The sequence below is a fragment of the Microcebus murinus genome, chromosome 16 (assembly GCF_040939455.1).
Source record: "Microcebus murinus isolate Inina chromosome 16, M.murinus_Inina_mat1.0, whole genome shotgun sequence".
In the NCBI taxonomy this organism is placed as follows: Eukaryota; Metazoa; Chordata; class Mammalia; order Primates; family Cheirogaleidae; genus Microcebus; species Microcebus murinus.
The window spans coordinates 63438851-63459498 of record NC_134119.1 but is presented as its reverse complement, the minus strand read 5'-3'; the positions used below and the strand labels follow the sequence as shown (position 1 = coordinate 63459498).

The 20648-nt window shown below is 51.1% G+C and overlaps 3 protein-coding genes across 3 annotated transcripts; 1 reads left to right on the top strand and 2 right to left on the bottom strand.

Moving 5' to 3' along the window:
* Positions 1-133: 133 nt before the first annotated feature.
* ZNF576 (zinc finger protein 576) lies at positions 134-4922 on the bottom strand. The gene is made up of 3 exons (XM_012761262.3): positions 4513-4922; positions 4061-4161; positions 134-2180 (listed from the first exon to the last, which is right to left on the bottom strand). The coding sequence occupies exons 1-3, from the start codon at positions 4539-4541 to the stop codon at positions 1753-1755; spliced, it is 558 nt and encodes a 185-aa protein (XP_012616716.1). The 5' UTR covers positions 4542-4922; the 3' UTR covers positions 134-1752.
* A 12-nt stretch (positions 4923-4934) lies between these two features.
* On the top strand, positions 4935-13484 carry IRGQ (immunity related GTPase Q). Its single transcript, XM_012761251.2, has 3 exons — positions 4935-5193; positions 5477-6008; positions 7896-13484. Exons 1-3 carry the CDS (start codon positions 4974-4976, stop codon positions 9208-9210), a joined length of 2067 nt encoding a protein of 688 aa, XP_012616705.2. The 5' UTR covers positions 4935-4973; the 3' UTR covers positions 9211-13484.
* A 1988-nt stretch (positions 13485-15472) lies between these two features.
* On the bottom strand, positions 15473-20140 carry PINLYP (phospholipase A2 inhibitor and LY6/PLAUR domain containing). The gene is made up of 5 exons (XM_012761248.3): positions 20035-20140; positions 18827-18943; positions 16276-16428; positions 15907-16050; positions 15473-15720 (listed from the first exon to the last, which is right to left on the bottom strand). Exons 1-5 carry the CDS (start codon positions 20102-20104, stop codon positions 15566-15568), a joined length of 639 nt encoding a protein of 212 aa, XP_012616702.2. The 5' UTR covers positions 20105-20140; the 3' UTR covers positions 15473-15565.
* Positions 20141-20648: the final 508 nt, after the last annotated feature.

The window sequence follows — 20648 nt, the reverse complement described above, 5'->3', positions numbered from 1 at the left end:
CAGCATACTTTTACTGTAAAGGGCTAGACGGTAACAGTTTTAGTCTTTATGGGCTATAAAAGCTCTGTTGCAACTACTCAAATCTGCTATTATATGTAAAAGCAGCCACAGACAATACATAAGTGAATGAGCATTTCTGTGTTCCAATAAAACTTTATTTGCAAAACCAGGCAGCAAGCTAGATTTGGCCGTAATTTGCAGACCCCTGCCTTAGGCTATAGATTTTGCTGCATGTGACAGAGACCTAAAATAATGGTGGCTAGAATAAGACAAGAGATTTATTTTTCTTACATAGCAGTATGGAAGAAGGCTGGTATGGTGGCTCTGCTCCATGAAGTTGACCAGAGCCCAGGCTCCTGCTATCTTATTGCTCTGCCATGCTACATGTTGCTCTTGTCCTCATGGTCCAAGAAGGCAGGATACCACATCCATATTCCAGTTAGAAAGGTAGAGGAAAGGCATGTCCCTTTCCTAAGCTTGAGGACCCTACCCAGGAATTTAGCCAGAACTCCAGCCACATGTAGCTGCAAGGGAATCTGGGAGATGTAGTCTTTTTAGCTACCATGTGCCTAGCTAAAAATTGGGAGACAGCTGTCAGTCTCTACCACTTCCACCTCAGCTGTAGTTTAAGAACACCCCTCAATTCAAACAGTGTGAATATTGTAGGCAGGACATGAGCCACTGACGCTAGGAGCAGGGCAAGTAACATAAGGGAGTAAAACTGGCCTGTTGGGACTCATCTCCAGTCTGAGGGTGACACTCGATGCTCAGCTTCAGCTTGCTGTAGCTTTTGCCCTGCCCCTGCTGACAATGTAAACCTGGGTTGGGCCTTTCAAGAGAGCTGAAAATAGGATCTTAACAGAAAAAAATCTCCCAATGTTGGCCAAATAGAACATGAAACAGAAGGTATCTCTGTTTGATTCCAAACCAGTTTCCCCACAAGGCTAGGCCAACTCTGTCCTGAGCTGCCCCCCCTCCCACACCCTTATGTTCTCTGCAAAGTCCCACTCAAAAGCCAGAGCTTCCTGCTTAGACATTTTAATATGGATGTTTCTGTTTTTAGGTACTATTCCTGTTAGTTTATTTATGTCATCTCACCTACATGTATAAAAAATATTCCATGACTTAGAATGATACACAGAATTATTTAAATGGGGCATAACTTATCCGAGAGGCTAGTGCCATCTGATGCCATAGGCCCTCTTTGAGTGGGGAAGGCTGGCAGGGGGTGGGAAGAAAAGGACTCAAATTACAACACCCCACTTGATTTAGGGTCCAGCCTCCGACTTGCTACTCCATCCCCAAAGGCCCAAGTTGCTCCGTGTCTGGAACTCTCGGAGACATTACAGGCCAGCAACACCTCGCCTTCCCTGCCCCCGCTTCAGGCACAGATCCAGGGCAATTTGCTCCTGTACCCCATGACATCCATCTGGGAAGCATGAAATGTGATTGCACAATCTGCAGCTAGTTATTTAATTGGGAATGGGGGAGCTGCGAACCATTTTTCCCTTCCTCTCTCTTTCTTGCCCATTGTTTTTGAAACAAAAGATCTCATTTCAGTTTCCCTAAAGACCCTGTGTCCTCCAAAGCTCTAAATGAGAATCTTGTGCGTCCTAATAATCAAAGAGCTCTCTGCTTTACCAAGGAGGGAAGCAAATCCCACTGAGCGCCCCAGAGTTCCTGTGCCCCACATCATGGTGGGTCCTACCAGCCACAGAGTTCCTTATTGCCATGAGAGGGCTTCTGCTGCACTCAGAGCTCGCCCCGGGCATGCCGGATGTAGTGTTGATGCAGCCCTGCTTCCTGGGCAAAGTCCTGACCACACTCGGTGCAGGCAAAGGTACCAGGATGGGCACGGGCCTCGTGCACCTGGCGGTGTCGCCTCAGAGAAGCAGCCTGCCCAAAGGTCTTGCCACAGTCAAGACAAGGGAAGGTGGGCTGGGCAGTGGTGGGTGCAGCCGGCGGGGAGGGCCTCGTGGCTGGACCGTGGCCTCGCTGGTGGGCGATCAGGGCCTTGGAGGAGGGGAAGGAGCGGGCACAGGTGAAGCAGATGAAGAGGGCCCCCTGCAGCTTCTGGGCCACGAAGTCCGCTGGGTGCTCCCGCTTCATGTGACGCTCCTGGAACTTGGAATCTGCGAAGGTGATGAGGCAGCGGGTGCACTGCAGGGCCCCCAGATGGCCTGAGGGATGTGGGGAGAGGTCGGGGGAGGCCAGCAGGAATCTCTAAGACCTCTCCCAAGCCCCAGAATCATGCCAACAATTAACATTGAGTGTGCTTTGTGCTAGGCTCTATGCTAATGCTGGACAACAGTACGGGAGAACTGTTATTGGACTTACTTTACGGATGAGCAGACTGAGGCTTAAAGAGGTTAGGAAGTTGCTCACAGTCGTGAGGCTAGGAACTGAAATGGTAGAGCCAGGATTAGACACCAGAGCATCTGCCTGTCCAGCAGCGTGGTATGGTGATTACAGTACAGCCTTTGAAGCCAGGCTGCCTGGGATCGAATCCCGGCTCCACCACTTCCTAGGCAATTATAACAAGTTTCCTCATCTGGAAAATGGGGTAATAACAGTAGAGTTGTTGGAAGGAATTAATAAGTTAATTTGTTTAAGTGCTTAAACAGTACTATCTAGTGGTTTTCAGTAATGACTACTGAGACAGAGGAAAGCAGCCTGACATCCAGGATCTGGCCTGGCACTGACAGCTAGGCCTTGGTGTTCTCGGTGTTTATGTTGGACATAAACAATTTCACAGAATATTAACGATAGACAAGGCCATGCTGTGACTAGAATGAATCAAGAAAACAAGACTGTACCATAATAATCCCGGAACATAGAAAAAAACGTGACAGTTGTCCAAGCCTGAAAATGACCAGACACTCCCTTATCCTGGCTAATGTGAATCGACTGCTGCTGCTTTTTCTTTTTTTTTTTGAGACAGACTCATGCTCTGTTGCCTGGGCTAGAGTGCCGTGGAGTCAGGCTAGCTCACAGCAACCTCAAACTCCTGGGCTCAAGCAATCCTTCTGTCTTAGCCTCCCAAGTAGCTGGAACTACAGGCATGCGCCACCCTGCCCGGCTAATTTTTTCTATATATTTTTACTTGGCCAATTAATTTCTTTGTGTTTTTTTTTTTTTTTTTTTTTTTTTAAGTAGAGATGGGGGGTCTCACTCTTGCTTAGGCTGGTCTTGAACTCCTGACCTTGAGCGATCCTCCTGCCTCTGGCCTCCCAGAATGCTAGGATTACAGGCATGAGCCACTGCACCTGGCTGACTGCTTATTGTTTTATCAACCATAGTATTAGCCTCGCCTTTTTTCTTCCTCCTCCTGGATACGGTTTACTAAGATACCAATCATGGAATTGCCTTGATTTCTGGCAGCATCCAATCCAGAGCCAAACAAACTCCTTCTTTGAACCCTCCCCAAAACTGCCTCACACAAGCCCCAATCCTATAAGTCACTTTTAACACTCTTACTTAGACATCCCACAGTTCTCTCATGGTGTGTTCTTCATTGCAATAAGCAATAAGCCCACCTGTTTAACTACAGGTGTGTTCTTCGGGGTTTGGACTGGAGGCATTGACACCATCTCTCATTACAAATACTTAACTTCCCTCTGCCTTAGTTCCCTCATTTTAAGTGATAATACCAATTTCATGGAGTCAATTATTAGAAGGATGGAATGAGACAATGTTAAACTCATTCATAATATGAATGCACCTCACACATAATAAACATTCAGTAGAAGCTGTTTTCTATTATATGTCACACTGCTGACCTTCCCAGTCACAACTCCAACCCAGTCCTCTCCTGGAAGCCATCCTATCCCTCTGAACTGCATCCCATCCCTGCTTAGGTGGCCAGAGCAGGGTTAGTACATCTAGGCGTAATAAGAGTGAAGAAAGGCAGTTCCTGGTAGGGCAGCTCAGGGACTTTATAGTCCCTTCCCAACAGGCAAGGCCCTGCAGCACCTTGGACACTGAAATGCCATAGACATCTTTCCAGCATCAGCTCCTGCACCCTACCCCCCTCCCTAGCCAGCCAGCTGTCTGTACTCACAGATGCTGTCTCCTGAACTTCGGGGGCTCCTCTCATTGGGAGAATCCTGCTGCTCCATGGGCTCTTCAGGGTGTGAGTCCTCCATGGTGACTGGGACCCCTCTGGTCAAGAGAGGAGCACGCATGAGTGAAGCCACTCATCTGTCGCAAGCCTTAAACGGCATGCCAATTCTACGACCTTTGATGTCTGTTATCGACAGAGGCTCTCCTTGCCAGCCTTTGACTCACTACGACATACCATGTCCTTGAACTCTATCTGATAGAGTTATCACTAGAGAAACTTCAAACTTCTCAAATGCTTGGACTCCCCAGGTTGTGACTTTCCTGGAGCCTCATCGCCCGTGTTACCTATGACCCCCTGCACCAAACTAACTCCCTAAACTCAGCGTGGGAGTCTTGATCTTCGACACCAGCTTCATCCCCAAGTGTCTTGGAGCAGGTAATGGTACCCACCTTTTAGCTCGCTTCTTCCCGGGAGACATGCTTCAGTGGCATCCTGTGACTTTTGTCCTACCCAGAGCCCCCGCCTCCCACGCACGCCTTCAGCCGCTGTGTTAAGCACTGCCTTTGGGTCCCCGCTGTTCCCGCCGGTCGCCCAGGCCTCTGCCTTTCTCCGTACGGCACAGGGCTGCCTTTCGCTGCGCCTGTCAGTCGCTCGCCACAGCGCCGCCACGCAGTGGGAAGTAGGGGAGGGCCCACCGAGTCTTAAGGTCCCCGTGGTTGCCGCGCCCTTTCGCCTGACGAGCCTCTCAAAAGTGAGAGCCCCGGACTGCCATCGGTAGTAGTAGAATCGTGCTAATCCGGTCCTCAAAATAAGGGGAGGGGGTCCTTTTCTACACTAGGGTGCGTTATGATGACGTCACCACCGACCCCTCCCCCTCCGAGCCGTACAAACCTAAGCTCTTTGCGCATGGATGGGTAGCTGCGCAGGCGCTATGACTCCCTCATTGTTTGAGGCTCCGAGACTGCTGAAGCTGGGCGCGTGCGCACTTCGGTTGTTCTGCGTCCCCTCACCTCTGAATCCCTGCCGTCTTGCCTCTTCGGCCTCCGTCCGCCGGATCCCTGGGGCGGAGCTTCTCGGTGGCATACCGGCCGCCACCACCTATTCTCCCCGCTCTGTCGGCTCTTTGCTCGGTTTGTGAATTGGAAGGAGGAGGGGTGGTAGATTGGAGGCGAGATTTCTGAGTCTCTGAAGCAGAAAGGGAAACGCGTGCGTCCAGAAAGGGGGCGGAAGGGACGCCTGGGTCCCTGGGGAGTAGGGCCTGGGGACCGGATTTCTAGATCCTGGAGTAGCACCCGAGAATAAAAGAAGGGAGCAGGGTGGAGAACTAAAGCCTCGGTCTAGAGTGGGGCAGCTAGGAAAGAAAAAGGTTGGGTGCTCCCTGACCCACGTCTTCCCCACCCACTTGCTTTCCAGCTATGCCTCCGCCACAGGGTGACGTGACCGCCTTGTTCCTGGGGCCTCCGGGCACGGGGAAGTCTGCTCTGATTTCAGCGCTGTGCGACAAGGATGTCGAGACGTTAGAGGCCCCCGAGGGACGGCCAGACTCCAGGGTCCCCAGCCTGAGAGCTGCTGGCCCAGGCCTCTTTCTGGGCGAGCTGAGCTGCCCACCCGCAGAACCAGGGCCCTGGGCGGCTGAGGCCAACGTGTTGGTACTGGTGCTACCTGGACCCGAAGGGAACGGGGAGCCCTTGGCCCCAGCGTTGGGAGAGGCAGCGCGGGCTGCCTTGGCTCGAGGGACCCCGCTCCTGGCTGTGCGGAACCTCCGTCCTGGGGATTCACAAGATGAAGCCCAGGCCCGGGATCAGACAGCGGCTCTGCTGGATAGAGCCGGGTTAGGAGCCGCGGCTCTCTTCGTGCTACGGGCTGACTGCGGCGGCAGTGAAGGCTGCGAGGAGCTGGAGCGCCTGCGGGCGGCGCTGCAGAGCCAGGCGAAGGCACTGCAGAGGTGAGCTCGGGGTTTCTGGCTGGCCTGGGGAGGTCGGGTCTCTTAGTCTAGACCCCATCTCCCTAAGGTGCTCTTTGAGGAGACCACACCCCCAGTGAGCTTAGGGCGAGGCTTAACTTGACATCTGCGCGGAGGCCCTGCTTGGTGGTTCAGGCCTGCCCCTCAGCACAGATTTTTTTTTTGGAGACAGAGGAGACAGAGTCTCACTCTGTTGCCCAGCCTAGCTGGCGTCAGCCTAGCTCACAGCAACCTCAAATTCCTGGGATCAAGTGATCCTCCTGCCTCAGCCTCCTGAGTAGCTGGGACTACAGGCATGGCCACCATGCCGGGCTAATTATATATATATATATATATATTTTTTTTTTTTTTAGTTGTCTAGCTAATTTCTTTCTGTTTTTTAGTAGAGGCGGGTCTTGCTCTCTCTCAGGCTGGTCTTGAATTCCTGAGTTCAAATGATCCTGCCTAGGCCTCCCAGAGTGCTAGGATTACAGGCCTTAGGACAGGGAAACTCTATCCCAGGTGAGCCCTCCTTGCTTAACCCTTTTTTGTCATCTAGTACCCACCCCAGCCACGTGTCAAGTGGAGGTCCCCACCTATTATCAGGGCCCCACCTATAGTGGGAGCTCTGAAGTCACCCTGCTCTCAAGCGAGAATTCTAGGAGAGGCCAGGTTCTGTCTCCCAAATACTGTCCTCAGACAAAATTTCGAAGGAGGACGGCTCCCTCTTGCCACACAAGTTTGTGTTCCTCTTGATTTCGATTTAACCTGAAGACTCGAATTTTTTTTACATGTTCAGAGAAACCTCTACGAATTACAGAAATAATCTCTGAAAGTATGAAAGGAAGTATAGTCTTTGAAGACTCCAATTCTTGAGCCCTTCTGTCTTCCCTACCATCAGCTTGTTTCTCTAGCTGACCCCAGTTGCCCTAAAGCCACACCCTCAATGAGTTTTATTATTTCTGAGTGTCTTCCCCCACTTCCTTTTCTCCAGTCCCCTCGCTTTTCTCTTCCCACTTGCTAGCTGCCTACTGAATTTTCTCTCCAAACTGCCAGCCACCTCATTTTATAGACGTCAAGATGTGGCTGAGACTGGGGCACCCTCTTGTCCAGGTCCAATGCTCACCTTTTCCCCTTAGCCTCACCTTAGCCACATCTCCTTGGTAAGAACTAGTAGATGAGGCTTCTCCCCTCACCTGCCCTCCTTAAGCCCAGCCTCAACTTTTTTTGTTGTTGTTTGTTTGAGACAGTCTCACTCTGTTGCCCAGGCTAGAGTGCCCTGGTATCAGCCTAGCTCACAGCAACCTCAAACTCCTGGGCTCAAGCAGTCCTCTTGCCTCAGCCTCCCGAGTAGCTGGGACTACAGGCATGCACCACCACACTTGGGTAGTTTTTTCTATATATATTTTTAGTTGTCCAGCTAATTTCTTTCTATTTTTGGTAGAAACAGGGGTCTCTCTTTTGCTCGGGCTGGTCTTGAACTCCTGACCTTGAGCGATCCTCCCGCCTCAGCCTCCCAGAGAGCTAGGATTATAGGTGTGAGCCACCACGCCCAGCTAACTTTCCACTTTCTGCAATAGCAGTACAGTTGCTATTCTGTCTTTGCTCTTAAGGCCCATCTGTGAGCTTTGTCTCACCCAGCATGGCCTTAATCTAGCAGACCCTTGGAAAAACCCTGGTCCCAAAGACTGTATTCCTAGAAAGTCTTACCCTAGTCCCCATTTTTGGCTCTGTTGGAAATCTGATCTCAAGTCCACTCATCCAGCCACTTCCCTGCTTTAAGCCCCTCCCTTATCTTCAGAGCCCCGCCCCACCTGCTTTCTAACTACCCTGCCCTTCCTGCTTATCCGAAAGCTCTGCCCTTGACCCCATCCCTCCCTGACCCCGCAGGCTCTTGCCACCAGCCCAGGATGGCTTTGAGGTCCTGGGCGCTGCGGAGCTGGAAGCTGTACGAGAGGCCTTTGAGACTGGTGGCCTGGAGGCGGCGCTGTCGTGGGTGCGTGCAGGCTTGGAGCGCCTGGGCAGCGCGCGCCTGGATCTGGCTGTGGCTGGCACTGCTGACATGGGCCTTGTCCTGAATGTGCTGCTCGGATTGGATCCTGGCGAAGCAGGTGCTGTACCTGCTTCAGTGCCCACGAAGCCCACTCCCTTTCCAGCCCCAGAGCGCCCCAATGTGGTGCTCTGGACTGTGCCTCTGGGCCCTGCGGGCACTACCACTGTCGCTTCTCACCCGACGCACTACGATGCCCTCATCCTCGTCACCCCTGGGGCCCCCACCGAGAAGGATTGGGCCCAGGTCCGCGCCTTGATGCCACCAGATGCGCCACTTGTCTGCGTGAGAACAGACGGCGAGGGCGCGGATCCGGAGCCTCTGGAAGAAGAGGACGCGGTGGAGAAGGCCAGCAGCAAGAGCTCGGAGAGTGCACTCAGCGAGGGAAGGGAGAAGCGCGGCGCTGGAGGGCAGAAAGCAGGCGGTGGGGAAGGCTCTGAGAAAGCTGTCAGCGGGAGTGTGCAGCAGATTGTCGTTGGCGCAAAGAAGTCAGGCAGTGGGGACTCAGATCCGGCAGCAGCATTGAGCCCGGAGGATGAGTCGTGGGAGGTGCTAGAGGAGTCGCTGCCACCAGTGTTCCCTCTACGTGCCAGCGGACTCCCGGGGCTGTGCGAATGGCTGCAGCGAGCGCTCCCTCCAGCCCAGGCGGGGGCGCTGTTGCTGGCGCTGCCACCGGCGTCCATCAGTGCTGCCCGAAAGAAGGCTGCGGCGCTCCGGGCAGGCGCGTGGAGGCCGGCTCTGCTGGCCAGCCTGGCGGCAGCGGCGGCACCAGTTCCAGGGCTGGGCTGGGCATGCGACGTGGCCCTTCTGCGGGGTCAGCTGGCAGAGTGGCGGCGCGCCATGGGGCTGGAACCCGGGGTGCTGGCACGACGTGAGCGTGCCCTAGGCCTGGCTCCCGGGGAGCTGGCAGCGCGTGCGCATTTCCCAGGCCCAGTGACACGCGCGGAGGTGGAAGCCAGGCTGGGTGCCTGGGCTGGAGAGGGCACTGCAGGGGGCGCAGCCCTTGGCGCACTCTCCTTCCTGTGGCCTGCGGGTGGCGCAGCAGCGACAGGTGGCCTGGGCTACCGGGCCGCTCATGGTGTCCTCTTGCAGGCGCTCGAGGAAATGCTAGCAGATGCTGAGGCCGTGCTGGCACCCCCTGAGCCCACCCAGTGAGAGGTGGGATGGGGGCCGGGCTTCCCAAGTCCCACTTAGAGAGGAGGGGGCTTGGGAGTCCACACTCTGGCATGGGATGTCAGGCCTCTGAGATAAAGAGTGGGGACCGCTGCTCAGAATCCTGGGTGCTCGAAGGGGACGTGGCTCTGACTTCTGGTTGGCATGTGTGGCTTCTAATCAGCTGGATTCGTGGTTCCTGAAGGGGAATACAGTTTGGGGGACAGGACTCCTGACTTCCCTGGGAACCAGGGGACATGACATTCAGTCTCTTGTGTCCTGAAGGGAGTTGACCTGAACTCCAGAAGTGGGTATGTCGTGGTCGCATAGACAATAGAAACAGGTTATTGGATGTTTAGTCCTCCAGCAGAGAGAGGGTAGAAGCCCTGTTTCCTAATTGAGGGATCCCTCACTAGGACCTGAACTCCAGTATGGGGGAAAAGGCCTGCACACTGCCTCCCAGGTCCTCAAGGGCCAGTACCTTTTGAATCTTTATTAGGGGGGTCTCCAGGATTTCAGACTCCTGGCTCCCAAGAGGGCTGTGGGCCTTGGTTCCTAGTTCTTGGGTGGTGGGAGGTCTGCATCGAGGGGAGGCATCAAGGAGCTTATGGGGAGATGCTGGCGACCTCTTGATTTCTCTTGGGGGGTACAAGGGTGTCCACTGTTACCCAGAGCTCTGGTTGTGGGGAGGGTGGTCCCACAAAAATGAGAGGGACTAAGAGGTCTGGGCCTGGTGGGCTCTAGAGTTGCCAGGGACCAGGACTGAGGCTTTCTGGGTGTGGAAGGGCAGGAAACCATAGTTCAGAAATGATCTCCCACAAACCTTATATTTGGATCCTGACAACTGCCTCTCTGAGTTTGGGAAAGGATGTGACCGCCTACATTTTATCAGTGCTGGGTGATTCATGGGTCTCTGGGGAGTAGGTTCCTCGGCCCTCTTTCCTTTGAGCGTTTCTTTTAATCTTGGTTTCTAATGTCATTAAACCTTAACCCATTCTGGCCTTGGTGTTTTGTGCACCTGCCTTTTTGGAAAAGCAGCCATACTGCTGCACTAGGCCAAACATTTCTGTGTGGCTACCTCAGGTGTCCCCAAGATGCTTTGCCTTCTAGTGTACACACAATGGGTGCTGCAGTGAGCAAGGGTCCCACAGAATGGCTGGGCAGCCATTCCAGCCCATAGGAATGTGCCAGAAGTGAGGAAAAGGCAGAAACCACAGTGCCTGGAATGTTGTAGGCTGCCAGCTCCATGTAGGGAAAAACTTGCAGGTTATGGAATTCTGTAGTGCCAAAAACGGAAAAGGAGGACCTGAGATTCCATGGGATAGAATTTCTTTTGTAATAGATGGGGAAAACTAAATCCAGACAGTGTAGGCTTGAGATCTAACAGCACACAGCAAAGCCCTATGGATCTGGCACCTGTCTCTATGTCTCATTCCCTGCCCCTTCCCATCCCCAACCAATCTGATGGGCCTTCCTTCTTCTGCTTGAGTGGGCCACCTTGAGTCCTGCCCCAGGACCTTTGCACTTGTTGTTCTCTTTCCTACAGTGCTCTACCCTCAAAACCTCCTGGGACAGGCTCCTTGTCAATCAGACCTTAGCTCAAATATCCCCTCAGAAAGATCTTCCCTGGCCACCCTAACTGAGGTAGCCCATACATCCCCATCCCATTGTTCATCTGGCCAGTTGATTTTCCTTGTAGCAATTGTAGCAAAAATGACCTTATTTATTTATTTACATATTTATTGGTTATTGACCCCTTGCCTGTCTTCTCTGATGTACTCCCAGCACCTAGAACAGTAGGTGCCTGGCACATAATAGGTGTTTAGTAAATACCATGTTTCCCTGAAAATAAGACAGGGTCTTATATTTATTTTTCCTCAAGAAGACACCCTAGGGCTTATTTTCAGGGAATGTGTTATTTTTTTTTTTAAGTAAAGTACAACAATCTATATTTATTCAAATATAGCTAAGTCGTCTTCTGGAACATCATCATGACTCTCCAAACCCCGAATTCGATCCTGAATTTCTTGTGACTATTTCCTTTAGAACCACTGGCCCCAATCTCTCATGTCGAGCAATAGAGCTCTCATGGGGCAGGTGAGAAGGGCTGCTTGTCTTGTTTACCGCTGCATGGCAAAATGCATGAGTTATGCTGCGAAGCCACACCCATCGCTAGGGCTTATTTTCGGGGTAGGGCTTATATTGTGCAAATGCTTAGAAATCCTGCTAGGGCTTATCTTATACGTAGGTCTTATTTTCGTGGAGACACGGTATTTATTATTTTAATTCATAGATCACTGGCATAATCAGACTGGAATTTAGGTTGTCAGCCTCTTGCCACGATCAGAAAAAGGAGCGAGATGGGGAGAAACAGGCATTTAATGGGAGAGGATGCCCCTGTCTGAGGTCAAGGAACCTAGGACGGCAGGCATGGCTTTGCTGCTGTCACTCAGTGTGACTCGGATCAGTGTCTTATTTTCCCATCTGTGAAATGAAAGGGCTGGACAAGAACCATAAATTCTTCTGAGATCCTATTCCCCTTGATAGCTGAAGACCAGGGTAACTGATCAAGGGGCAGATACTTGAGGGACGATGGTACTCCCACGTCCAGCTTGAACTCCCACCACTGACACGGTTTGACCCAAAGCCAAGATAGTATTTGGCTCTCTACTGAATGACTCCAGGGGCACTGTCCTCACAGCTCGCCTGAGCCTTAGGGGAGTGGCGTGATGCACACCTGTCATTCCAGTACACCCTTCATCTACCCTTCTCCTTAGTCTAACATTCAAGCTCCTCAGTCAAGCATGGCAGAGCAACGCCGTCGCGTGGAAACAATGCAAGCCACGGATGTCATTTTAAATTTTCTAGTAGCCATACTAAAAAACTAAAAAGGAAACAAATTAAACTCACCTTAATATGTTTTACTTAATATGTCTAAAATGTTATTTTTACATGTGATCAATATTTTTTAAACGAATGAGTTACTTTATGTTCTTTCCTGCTACATCTTCAGAACCTGGTGTGGACTTTATACTTACACCATGTCTCAATTCAGATGATAAATTTTCAAGTAGAATTGCCTGCCCTCTATTTAGATTTCATAAAATTCATGTTTGGAGAAGTAGGTTCAAATGCCCAATTGTCCCAATTATATTTAGTAGTTTTCCAATAACTGAATGAGTGTATGTTTTTTTAATTGAAAGTAAATAAAATTTAAAATTCAGTTGGTCAGTTGCACTAGCCACATTTCAAGTGCTCATTAGCCACATGCGGTTAGTGGCTACAGTATTGGACCGTACAGGTATAGAACACTTCCATTATCACAGGAAACGGTTAGTATAGGGTGAGGAACCTGCGGCCTTGGGGCCACATGTCGCCTTGTGGTCCTTGAGTGTAGCATTTTGATTGAATCCAAATTTTAATAAGGGATGTGTCAATCACATCTCAGCACTTGGAGATCTGGAGGGCCACATGTACAGCAAGTGGCATCTACCTCACAGGATTCTTGTGAGAATTCAGTGTAAGTGTGTACATACGTGCATGCTTGCACACACAACGTACTGCACCCTTTTCTGAGAGGCCTCGCACACTGGGAGCTCAAACGTGAGTCCTGTTGTCCCTGCCCACACACTCTCAGCCCCAGGCAGCGCCAAGATGACTGTAGTCTGGGCACCTTCTGTCCCACCCCTATGCCTTTGCTCACAACAGTGCCCCATTCTTTTTCTCTGCCACTTTGAGAACGTCTCTTGACCTGGTCCTGTCTGACAGCTCTATGCTTCACTGTTCTAAATTCCTTTCACCCTCGTGTCAGCAGGAGAATCATGCCAGAGATCATATCTGAGAAAGCAAGACAACTGTGTTTCTGTGTGTGTCTGTGTCCATTGAGGAGTGCTGGTTGTGCTTATATCGTTGTATATTGGCACCTTTGAGTGTCACAACTACTTTGTGGGGTGGTTGCCTTTTAAATCATGACTTTTGATGGGGTTGACTTAGGCTTTGTCTACATAGCACCACGGGGCTGGAAGATTCTTGAAGGCAGGAATTCTGGGAAATGTATGGTGAATGTTGGTGTTGCCATCACCGGAAGCAGAATAGGCACAAAAATCTTGGGTCAGTGGATAAGACAACCTCATCACCATAGCTGAGTTTCCTACATTCTGGATAATGATGGACAGACTTGTGTCCATTGCAGCGGGGAACTGTGAAGAACACATCAAGGGTGTGGTCGGCCTGTGGTGCTTTTTTGGAGGAATGAATAAAAATGAGTGGAAATCCCATTGAGTGTCTGTTCTTTTTGGATTTGAAGGGGGGGAAAAAGATGCTTGAGATTTTGATTGAGCTGCAACCCTAGACTTCTGGGTTTGAGGGAGGAGAAAGATGGAGGCCCAGACTCCTTTGGCTTGGGATGGGAAGGACAGTGGGGAATCTGTCCAGGAAAAATTCCTTGGGCTAGGACCAAGTGTCTTTATCTGTATCTGAGTTTTGCCACTTTAGAAGGGGGTGCAGCTGGACTTAGTGACTGTTTAGACATTGGGAGTTTGTGATACCATCACTGCCACATCAAGAAGCCCAGGCTAACCTCCTGGGTGATAAAGAGACACATAGCCCAATCATCCTTGACCGACCCCCAACCCACAGCCATCCAACTCTCTGAAACATAGCTACCTAGCTCACTGGCACCTGAGACCAGCAGAAGAACAGCCCAGCTGAACCCAAACCAAGATGCTGACCCATAGAATCGTGAGCTAAATAAAAGGTGATTGTTCTGAACCACTACGTTTTGGAGTGGATTGTTATGTAGCTAAAGAAACTGATACAGATTTGTTCTTTCTCTGTGTGATGTGGTCTCTTTCTCCCCCTCAACATCACACAGTAATTAAAATCTTAAGTTCTGCCGCTTTTTAGCTGTGTCGCCTTCACTGTAACAGCCCTTCTGTGCTTCAGATTTATCTACTGAAAAGAGGGAGACAAGAACAATAGTGCTTGTCACTTAGAGTTGTGAAGATAAAATGAGAAACAGCCTCTAAGAGGCTGCGGTGGTGATGTGTGCTGTTTATGAAACATGTCCAGCTTTCTGCCTCTGATCTCAGGCAGAACTGGACTTCTGGCCCCCAAGGTGGTTGGGTGGGGCCATGTGACTAGCTCTATCCTGTGACTTGTAAAGTCACTATTAGGTTGCAGCATTTAATCACCCTGGCAACAGAGCAAGATTAAATAATAACACATGTCAAATAAAACATCACAATTTTGTCTGTACCCCATAATATGCTTAAATTAAGAAAAGAGAAAAAAATCACAATTTAAAAAATATTTTTCCTTAGCAGAAGGTGGCAAAAGAACAAACAAATAAAAACCAATACTTTTTTTTAAATACACTTGGCTTTTGTGTTCCTGTGATCTGCCATGAGAACATTTTCCAGGGAGCCACTAATCACAGAAGATTGTGTAATCCCAAAGAGGTGACCTGAATCTTCCCAAACTGGAGCCAAACCCGCAAACCCTTGGAAGGAAGAATGGTTGTTATTACAAATTTCAGTTTGGGAATGATGTTTTACATAGCATTATTGCAGTGTTAGTTGACTATTAGGACGTTGTTGTTTCAAACCACTGAGATTAGGGACTTGTTTGTTACTATAGCATCATCTAGTCTGTCCCAATTGATGTCAATGTTTAGCACCTGCCAACTAATCGCCACTGAGTAAGTGGAAGCTATTATAGTGATTACTATTTACTCAGACATATGTATTGTCTCTAAAATCAGCAATGTCTTAAATGTGCTAGGCACTGCACTAAGTGCTTTTTATTTATCTTTATTTATTTTTACTAAGTGCTTTTTAAATTGCCTTTCATTTGACTCACAACAACCCTATGAGGTTATAACTATTAATATCTACATTTTGTGGACATGAAAAATGGGGCAAAAAGAGGGAAAGGTTAATCAGGAAAGGTGATCAGACCTGGACTCTGCCACACTCAGATTCAAATCAGGGCTCTGACATTTCCTAGCTGTTTGACCCAAAACCCATGTCTCAGTTTGTTCATCTGCAAAGTGGGGATAATAATATAAACTTCATAGAGTTGTCATGATCATAAAACGAGCAATAGTATGAAAACACTTAGCCTAGGGACCTGGCAAGGAGCAATCCCTTAATAAAAGACAGTCTTCCCTCTCCTCTTTGAAAAGAGGGGATTGTAAAAGGGGATTAAGACCCCTACTGTCTGCATCCCACCTCCCCAAGATGTATCACAACACAAGGACGCAAGCTTGCTCTGTTAACTCGTTTAATTTATAGGCACACAGGGGGCTGCAGGCTAAGGACAGAAGGGACTTCAGGCCACAGATATATTCCTCGGTTCTTCATTCAGCCCTGCCAGGGGGCTGGGGGGCTGGTAGGCAGTCTGCTCGGCGGAGGAAGTAGAGATAGGAGGCTGAGGGCACCTCAGCCCCAACCTTGGTGTAGCAGGCACTCTCTGTAGCACAGCCCCGAGTGGCGAATTTGGCGTTGAAGATACCTGGGAGGGAGATCTCAGATGGGGACCAGGGACTCCAGCCCCTTCTTCCCCCTGACCCGGGAATCCTGGCCCGCACCACCTCCTCACCCGCTTCTCTACAGCCCCTTCCTCCCCAGGAACCTAGAAGTTTGTGCCTTTAGTTCTGGGGTCCCTGTCCCCTCCTCCAGAGATCTAGGCACCCCTCACCAGCCTGCACATTGCCAGCGAAGTAGATGCAGTGGGTTTCCCGGCCGACACAGCGGGCTGCCTGGGTCCCTGGACATGTCTCCCGGAAGGGCGCGATGCAGGCAGGGCACTGCAAGCCGTTCTCAGTACGATTGTTCTGGGGAGCTGAGGGTGAGGAGGAAGTGGAAGGTGAGCAGGGATATTTAAAGCCTCCTCCCAAACTCCCCAAAACCCTGGGGAACACCAGGGTTGCTAATGGACACTGCTTTTAACAGCTGAGGAAACTGAGGCTCAGAGCAAGCCAGGTGCCTGCCTGATGGCCCAGCGCCGGTCAGTGGGGAGCCAGAGCACACACCGCGGGCTCCTGGGGTCGGCCGAGCTGGCACTTACGGGGAATGGAGCCACGGTTGCAGCCGTCGCTCTGGCAGCAGTGCGCATTGGACACCATGTAGTCCTTGGGGCTCATGGTGGTGGACACAAACCCGGAGTAGCAGTCGCTGAACTTCATACAGGCCTTGTAGGTGTTCACCGAGTGCTGGCCCTCTGTGGGGTGGGGGACAGGAGGACGGGGTGCTGGCTGACCACTTGCTGGCCTCCACCCAGTGCCTCATGGTCTCTCCTAATCTTACACCTCCCAGAGCCCATAACTTCCTGGGGTAGTCTCTTTCAACCCCCTAAAGCTGCACCTCCTAATCTCCCTGCTGTGTGATCTGGAGTGGTTTATTAGGTGGCACAGCCCCTCCTCTGGCCTTTGTGGTCCCTTGTAACTCCCCATTTCCAACCCCCAGTGCCTGCCTAATGGGGTCCCTTCCACCCCACTCCACCCCATCCCACCCCACAACCAACCTTTTCTCCCCGTCCTGCAAGAAGTAGTCTTTTTCAGGCCACCTATGGCCACCCCAAGCCTGTGTGACACATTCTCGTCCAGCCTTCGGGACTTTGCCCTCCCTGCCCCTGCCCCACAGTCTCTTCCAACAAACCCCAGGAAGTTGCCCTCAAAACACTCGTTCTCTCTCCGATTCTTCCAGTGTCATTCATTGCCCAGACCTCCCATGGATGATCTCTTGCTGTCCCTCTTGGCTATTCCTGCGTCTTGTTCAAGGCAGTCCCCTCCATGTGGTGTCCCCCAACCCAATTCCAAAGGTGACTTTTCTTTACCCCACCCAGTGGAGGTTTTTTCCCAGCTTCCTCTCCCACCTCCTCCAGGATCCGTTTTCCCCCCATATGCCTGGCGAGGTTTCTTCAAGCTTTTTGGGTCCTTCCTTCACCCACCAATGTGCTGTAATCTTCTCTCCCACCTTCCTTTCACACCTCCTCCTGTCCGGATGGTTTCTTCTGGCACTCAGAGTCGCCCTTCATCTGTCACAGCCCTCATTCCCTCCCCGGCCCCATCATCTCTCCTCTTGCAACTGGGTGTCTTCCATCGCTCCCTTTCGTCCCCATCCTTTCTCAGGCCTGGCCTGACCTCTTTCATCTAAGTCCCGTCCTCCTCCGCCTCCGCTTTTACTCACCGGCACCCCTCTGTCCCATCTCTACTTCTCCTTAAGATGATGAGCTCTCTCCTTTGAGGTTGTCTTTCCAGGGTGGTCTCTTTTCTGTCTCTCCCCCCATCCCAAAATCATCTCTCCTTTTGTCAGGAATGATCTCTTCTCTGATCACATTCCCTCACTCCACACTCCAGCCCAGCCTCTTTCCTTCCTATGCTGCCCCACCTCTTGCCTGTTAGATTCTTTCCCTCTCACTATTTCGCTGTTCCCTCTCTGCCTTTTCTCACCCCGATCCTGCCTAAGAAAGTCTTTTATTTTATTTTTTTGAGACAGAGTCTCACTCTCTTGCCTAGGCTAGAGTGCCATGGAGTCACATGGCACTCTAGTGCCATGTGACTTTAGTCCTGGGCTAAAGTGATCCTCCTGCCTCAGCCTCCCGAGTAGCTGGGACTACAGGCATGCGCCAGCATGCCTGGCTAATTTTTTCTATTTTTAGTTGTTTGGCTAATTTCTTTCTATTTATAGTAGAGACGGGGGTCTCACTCTTGCTCAGGCTGGTTTCGAACTCCTGACCTTGAGCAATCCTCCCGCCTCGGCCTCCCAAAGTGCTAGGATTATAGGCGTGAGTCAACAGAAAGTCTTTTTTTTTTTTTTTTTTTTTTTTTTTTTTTTTTTTTTTTTTTTTTTTTTTTGAGACAGAGTCTTGCTTTGTTGTCCAGGCTAGAGTGAGTGCCGTGGCGTCAGCCTAGCTCACAGCAACCTCAAACTCCTGGGCTCCAGTGATCCTTCTGCCTCAGCCTCCCGAGTAGCTGGGACTACAGGCATGCGCCACTATGCCCGGCTAATTTTATATATATATATATCAGTTGGCCAATTAATTTCTTTCTATTTATAGTAGAGACGGGGTCTCGCTCTTGCTCAGGCTGGTTTCGAACTCCTGACCTTGAGCAATCCGCCCGCCTCGGCCTCCCAAGAGCTAGGATTACAGGCGTGAGCCACAGCGCCCGGCCAGAAAGTCTTTTATATCTCACCCCCTCCTCCATGTTCCTTCTCTCTCTCTTTTTTTTTTTTTTTTTTTTTTTGCTGTGGTTGGTTGGTTTGTTTTTGAGACAGTCTCCCTTGTCACCCAGGCTGGAGTGCAGTGGTGGGCTCATAGCTCACTGCAACCTCCAATTCCTGAGCTCAAGCAATCCTCCCTCCTCAGCCTCCCAAAGTGCTGGGACTACAGGCATGTGCCACTGCGCCCAGTCGATGATGGTTTCTATTTCACCATTTAGTTCTCTTCCCTCCATCTCAGGATGGTCTTTCCCTGTTTCTTGCCCTCCTCCCTCCTCTGATTTTTTCCCACGCCCTATCCATCCTGAAAGCCATAACGATCCCGCCCACCTTCCCCCCACCCTGTGGTGGGATCTTCTACCCTGAAGGCATGCCCCTCCCTCCGCCACGCCCCGTACTTGTGTTGGACTCCCCCACGAGGACCACGCATGCGTCCTTGCCGTCCTCGCAGGTCTTCAGTTTTCCGCTGCACGTGGGCCCGGAGCCCCTACACACCTCACAGCTTAGTGGGCACCCTGCAGTGTAGAGGACGGGCTGTAGTCATAGGTCATGTCGTCTTGGGACCACGACTTGGACTTTGGAGTCCAGAGGGAGATGGGGACAGTGGAGGTGGACTTTTGGGTCCTGAGGGAGGAAAGGACCGCGTCTCCCTGGCCTTTTACAGGCGAGGTGTGGACCACTCTCCAGGGAGCTGTCTAGAGCCTGACAAGGAAGCGGTGGTGATGTCCTCCAAGCCGCTTCCAGGGACGGGAAGCGACTCCACCAAGAAGCCTGTTTACCTAATTACAAGGCTGGAGACTTTGGACGCCAGGGTCCTCGGAAAAAGCTCAGGGGCAGGGAGGGGTCAAGGTGAAGGTTTCCATGGACTTTTGTGAAACTTCAGGTCCAGCTGGTTCTTGGGTGTGGGACTCTCCTCCTCACAGGTACCACATAGGTGTCGCAGACACTAGGAGCTCAGGCAGGGGTACCTGAGCTTGGGGTCTGCATCCCAGGTCAAGGAGGGAGGGTGAGGACCAGGAGGACCGAAGGCGTAGACTCCTTGGTCCTGTGAGAGGAGGCAACTTTGGGCCCAGACACCTGGGTCCTAGAGAAAGTGAGGCCTGCCTGGACTCCCACGTCCAGGAGAGGAGGGGACTGGGGCATGAACTCCTTAGAGTCCAGGGAGAAAGAAAATATCCCCCCCTTTATCATTATTATTATTATTTAATTTTTATTTTATTTTTATTCAGCCATGTGATTAGGGTATCCTTAGATATTATTATTATTTTAGAGGCTGAGTCCTACTATGTTGCCCACACTGGTCTTGCCATACCAGTTATTTTTTTGTTATTTTTTAAAAATATTTCTCTTTCTAGTCCTGCTTTCATCTGATTTCCTAGAATTCAGGTTTTTCGGGACGCTGACTAGGGGACAGAGAATTCAGAGCTCACAAAGCCCCCTCTCTCAGGGATCCAATCACATGAGCTTTTTTCCCCCTTAGAGCCCTAAGCTTTCTCTACCTTTACCCTTTGCCTCTTCCATGAACCTGAATTGCCAGGATGCCCTCTCCCAGTTGTTCCTTTCTTGAGGTCCCAGGAAGGAGTCCAGGGACCTCCTTGTCACTCACCGAAACCCAGGAGGGTGCAGAGCATCATGAAGGCCAGCAGAAAGGTCCTTGGTCTTGTAGAGGAACTCATGGTGTGTGAACCTGTACTCCTCAGTCCCCAGCCCTTATATGAAGCTAAGGAGAGGCGGGTCTGGACCCACCTTCACCCCGAGGTGAGAAATAGCTGAGGTCAGAACCCAGGGCAGTCCTCTGTGGCCTGCGGGTTGGGGAGGCAGAACCAGAATCCAAAAGGGACCTAGGCATCTTGTGGTCAGCCCCCTCCGCCACGGGGGACCCAGGGGTCTAGTCTTCCAGCCCCCTTTTCCATCAAAACCCAGAAAGTCACTTCCCTACTTTCTTATTTTCTCACTGCCTTTCTCACCTTTCCACTACCCATTTTTTCTTTTTCTTTCTTTCCTTCCTTCCTTCTTTTTGTCTTATTTATATTTTTGTTGTTGTTGTTGTTTGCTGGGAGACCAGGGTCAGAATTGGGTCACTTGATTCCCTGCAGGTGCAGAGCAGCTGCAGGGCCTGGGATCTCTGCTCCTTCTCTCTCTTCCCAGGGAGGCACCCAGCGTGGGTGGGCCCCCACCTGGGAGCGCCCAGCATGTCCAGGCCCGTCTTGCGGGGGCTGG

Bases quoted from the DNA above. Each gene is read 5' to 3' on its own strand.
- IRGQ (XM_012761251.2), top strand. From the start codon at position 4,974: ATGGGTAGCTGCGCAGGCGCTATGACTCCCTCATTGTTTGAGGCTCCG. The intron at 5,194-5,476 runs GTTTGTGAATTG...CTTGCTTTCCAG, and splicing joins CTCTGTCGGCTCTTTGCTCG to CTATGCCTCCGCCACAGGGT. The intron at 6,009-7,895 runs GTGAGCTCGGGG...CTGACCCCGCAG, and splicing joins CAGGCGAAGGCACTGCAGAG to GCTCTTGCCACCAGCCCAGG.
- ZNF576 (XM_012761262.3), bottom strand. From the start codon at position 4,541: ATGTCTCCCGGGAAGAAGCGAGCTAAAAG. The intron at 4,162-4,512 runs GTGGGTACCATT...TCTCTTGACCAG, and splicing joins GGGAAGAAGCGAGCTAAAAG to AGGGGTCCCAGTCACCATGG. The intron at 2,181-4,060 runs GTGAGTACAGAC...CACATCCCTCAG, and splicing joins AAGTTCAGGAGACAGCATCT to GCCATCTGGGGGCCCTGCAG.
- PINLYP (XM_012761248.3), bottom strand. From the start codon at position 20,104: ATGAGTTCCTCTACAAGACCAAGGACCTTTCTGCTGGCCTTCATGATG. The intron at 16,429-18,826 runs GTACGGGGCGTG...CCCACCCCACAG, and splicing joins CGTGGGGGAGTCCAACACAA to AGGGCCAGCACTCGGTGAAC. The intron at 16,051-16,275 runs GTAAGTGCCAGC...CCTCACCCTCAG, and splicing joins CAACCGTGGCTCCATTCCCC to CTCCCCAGAACAATCGTACT.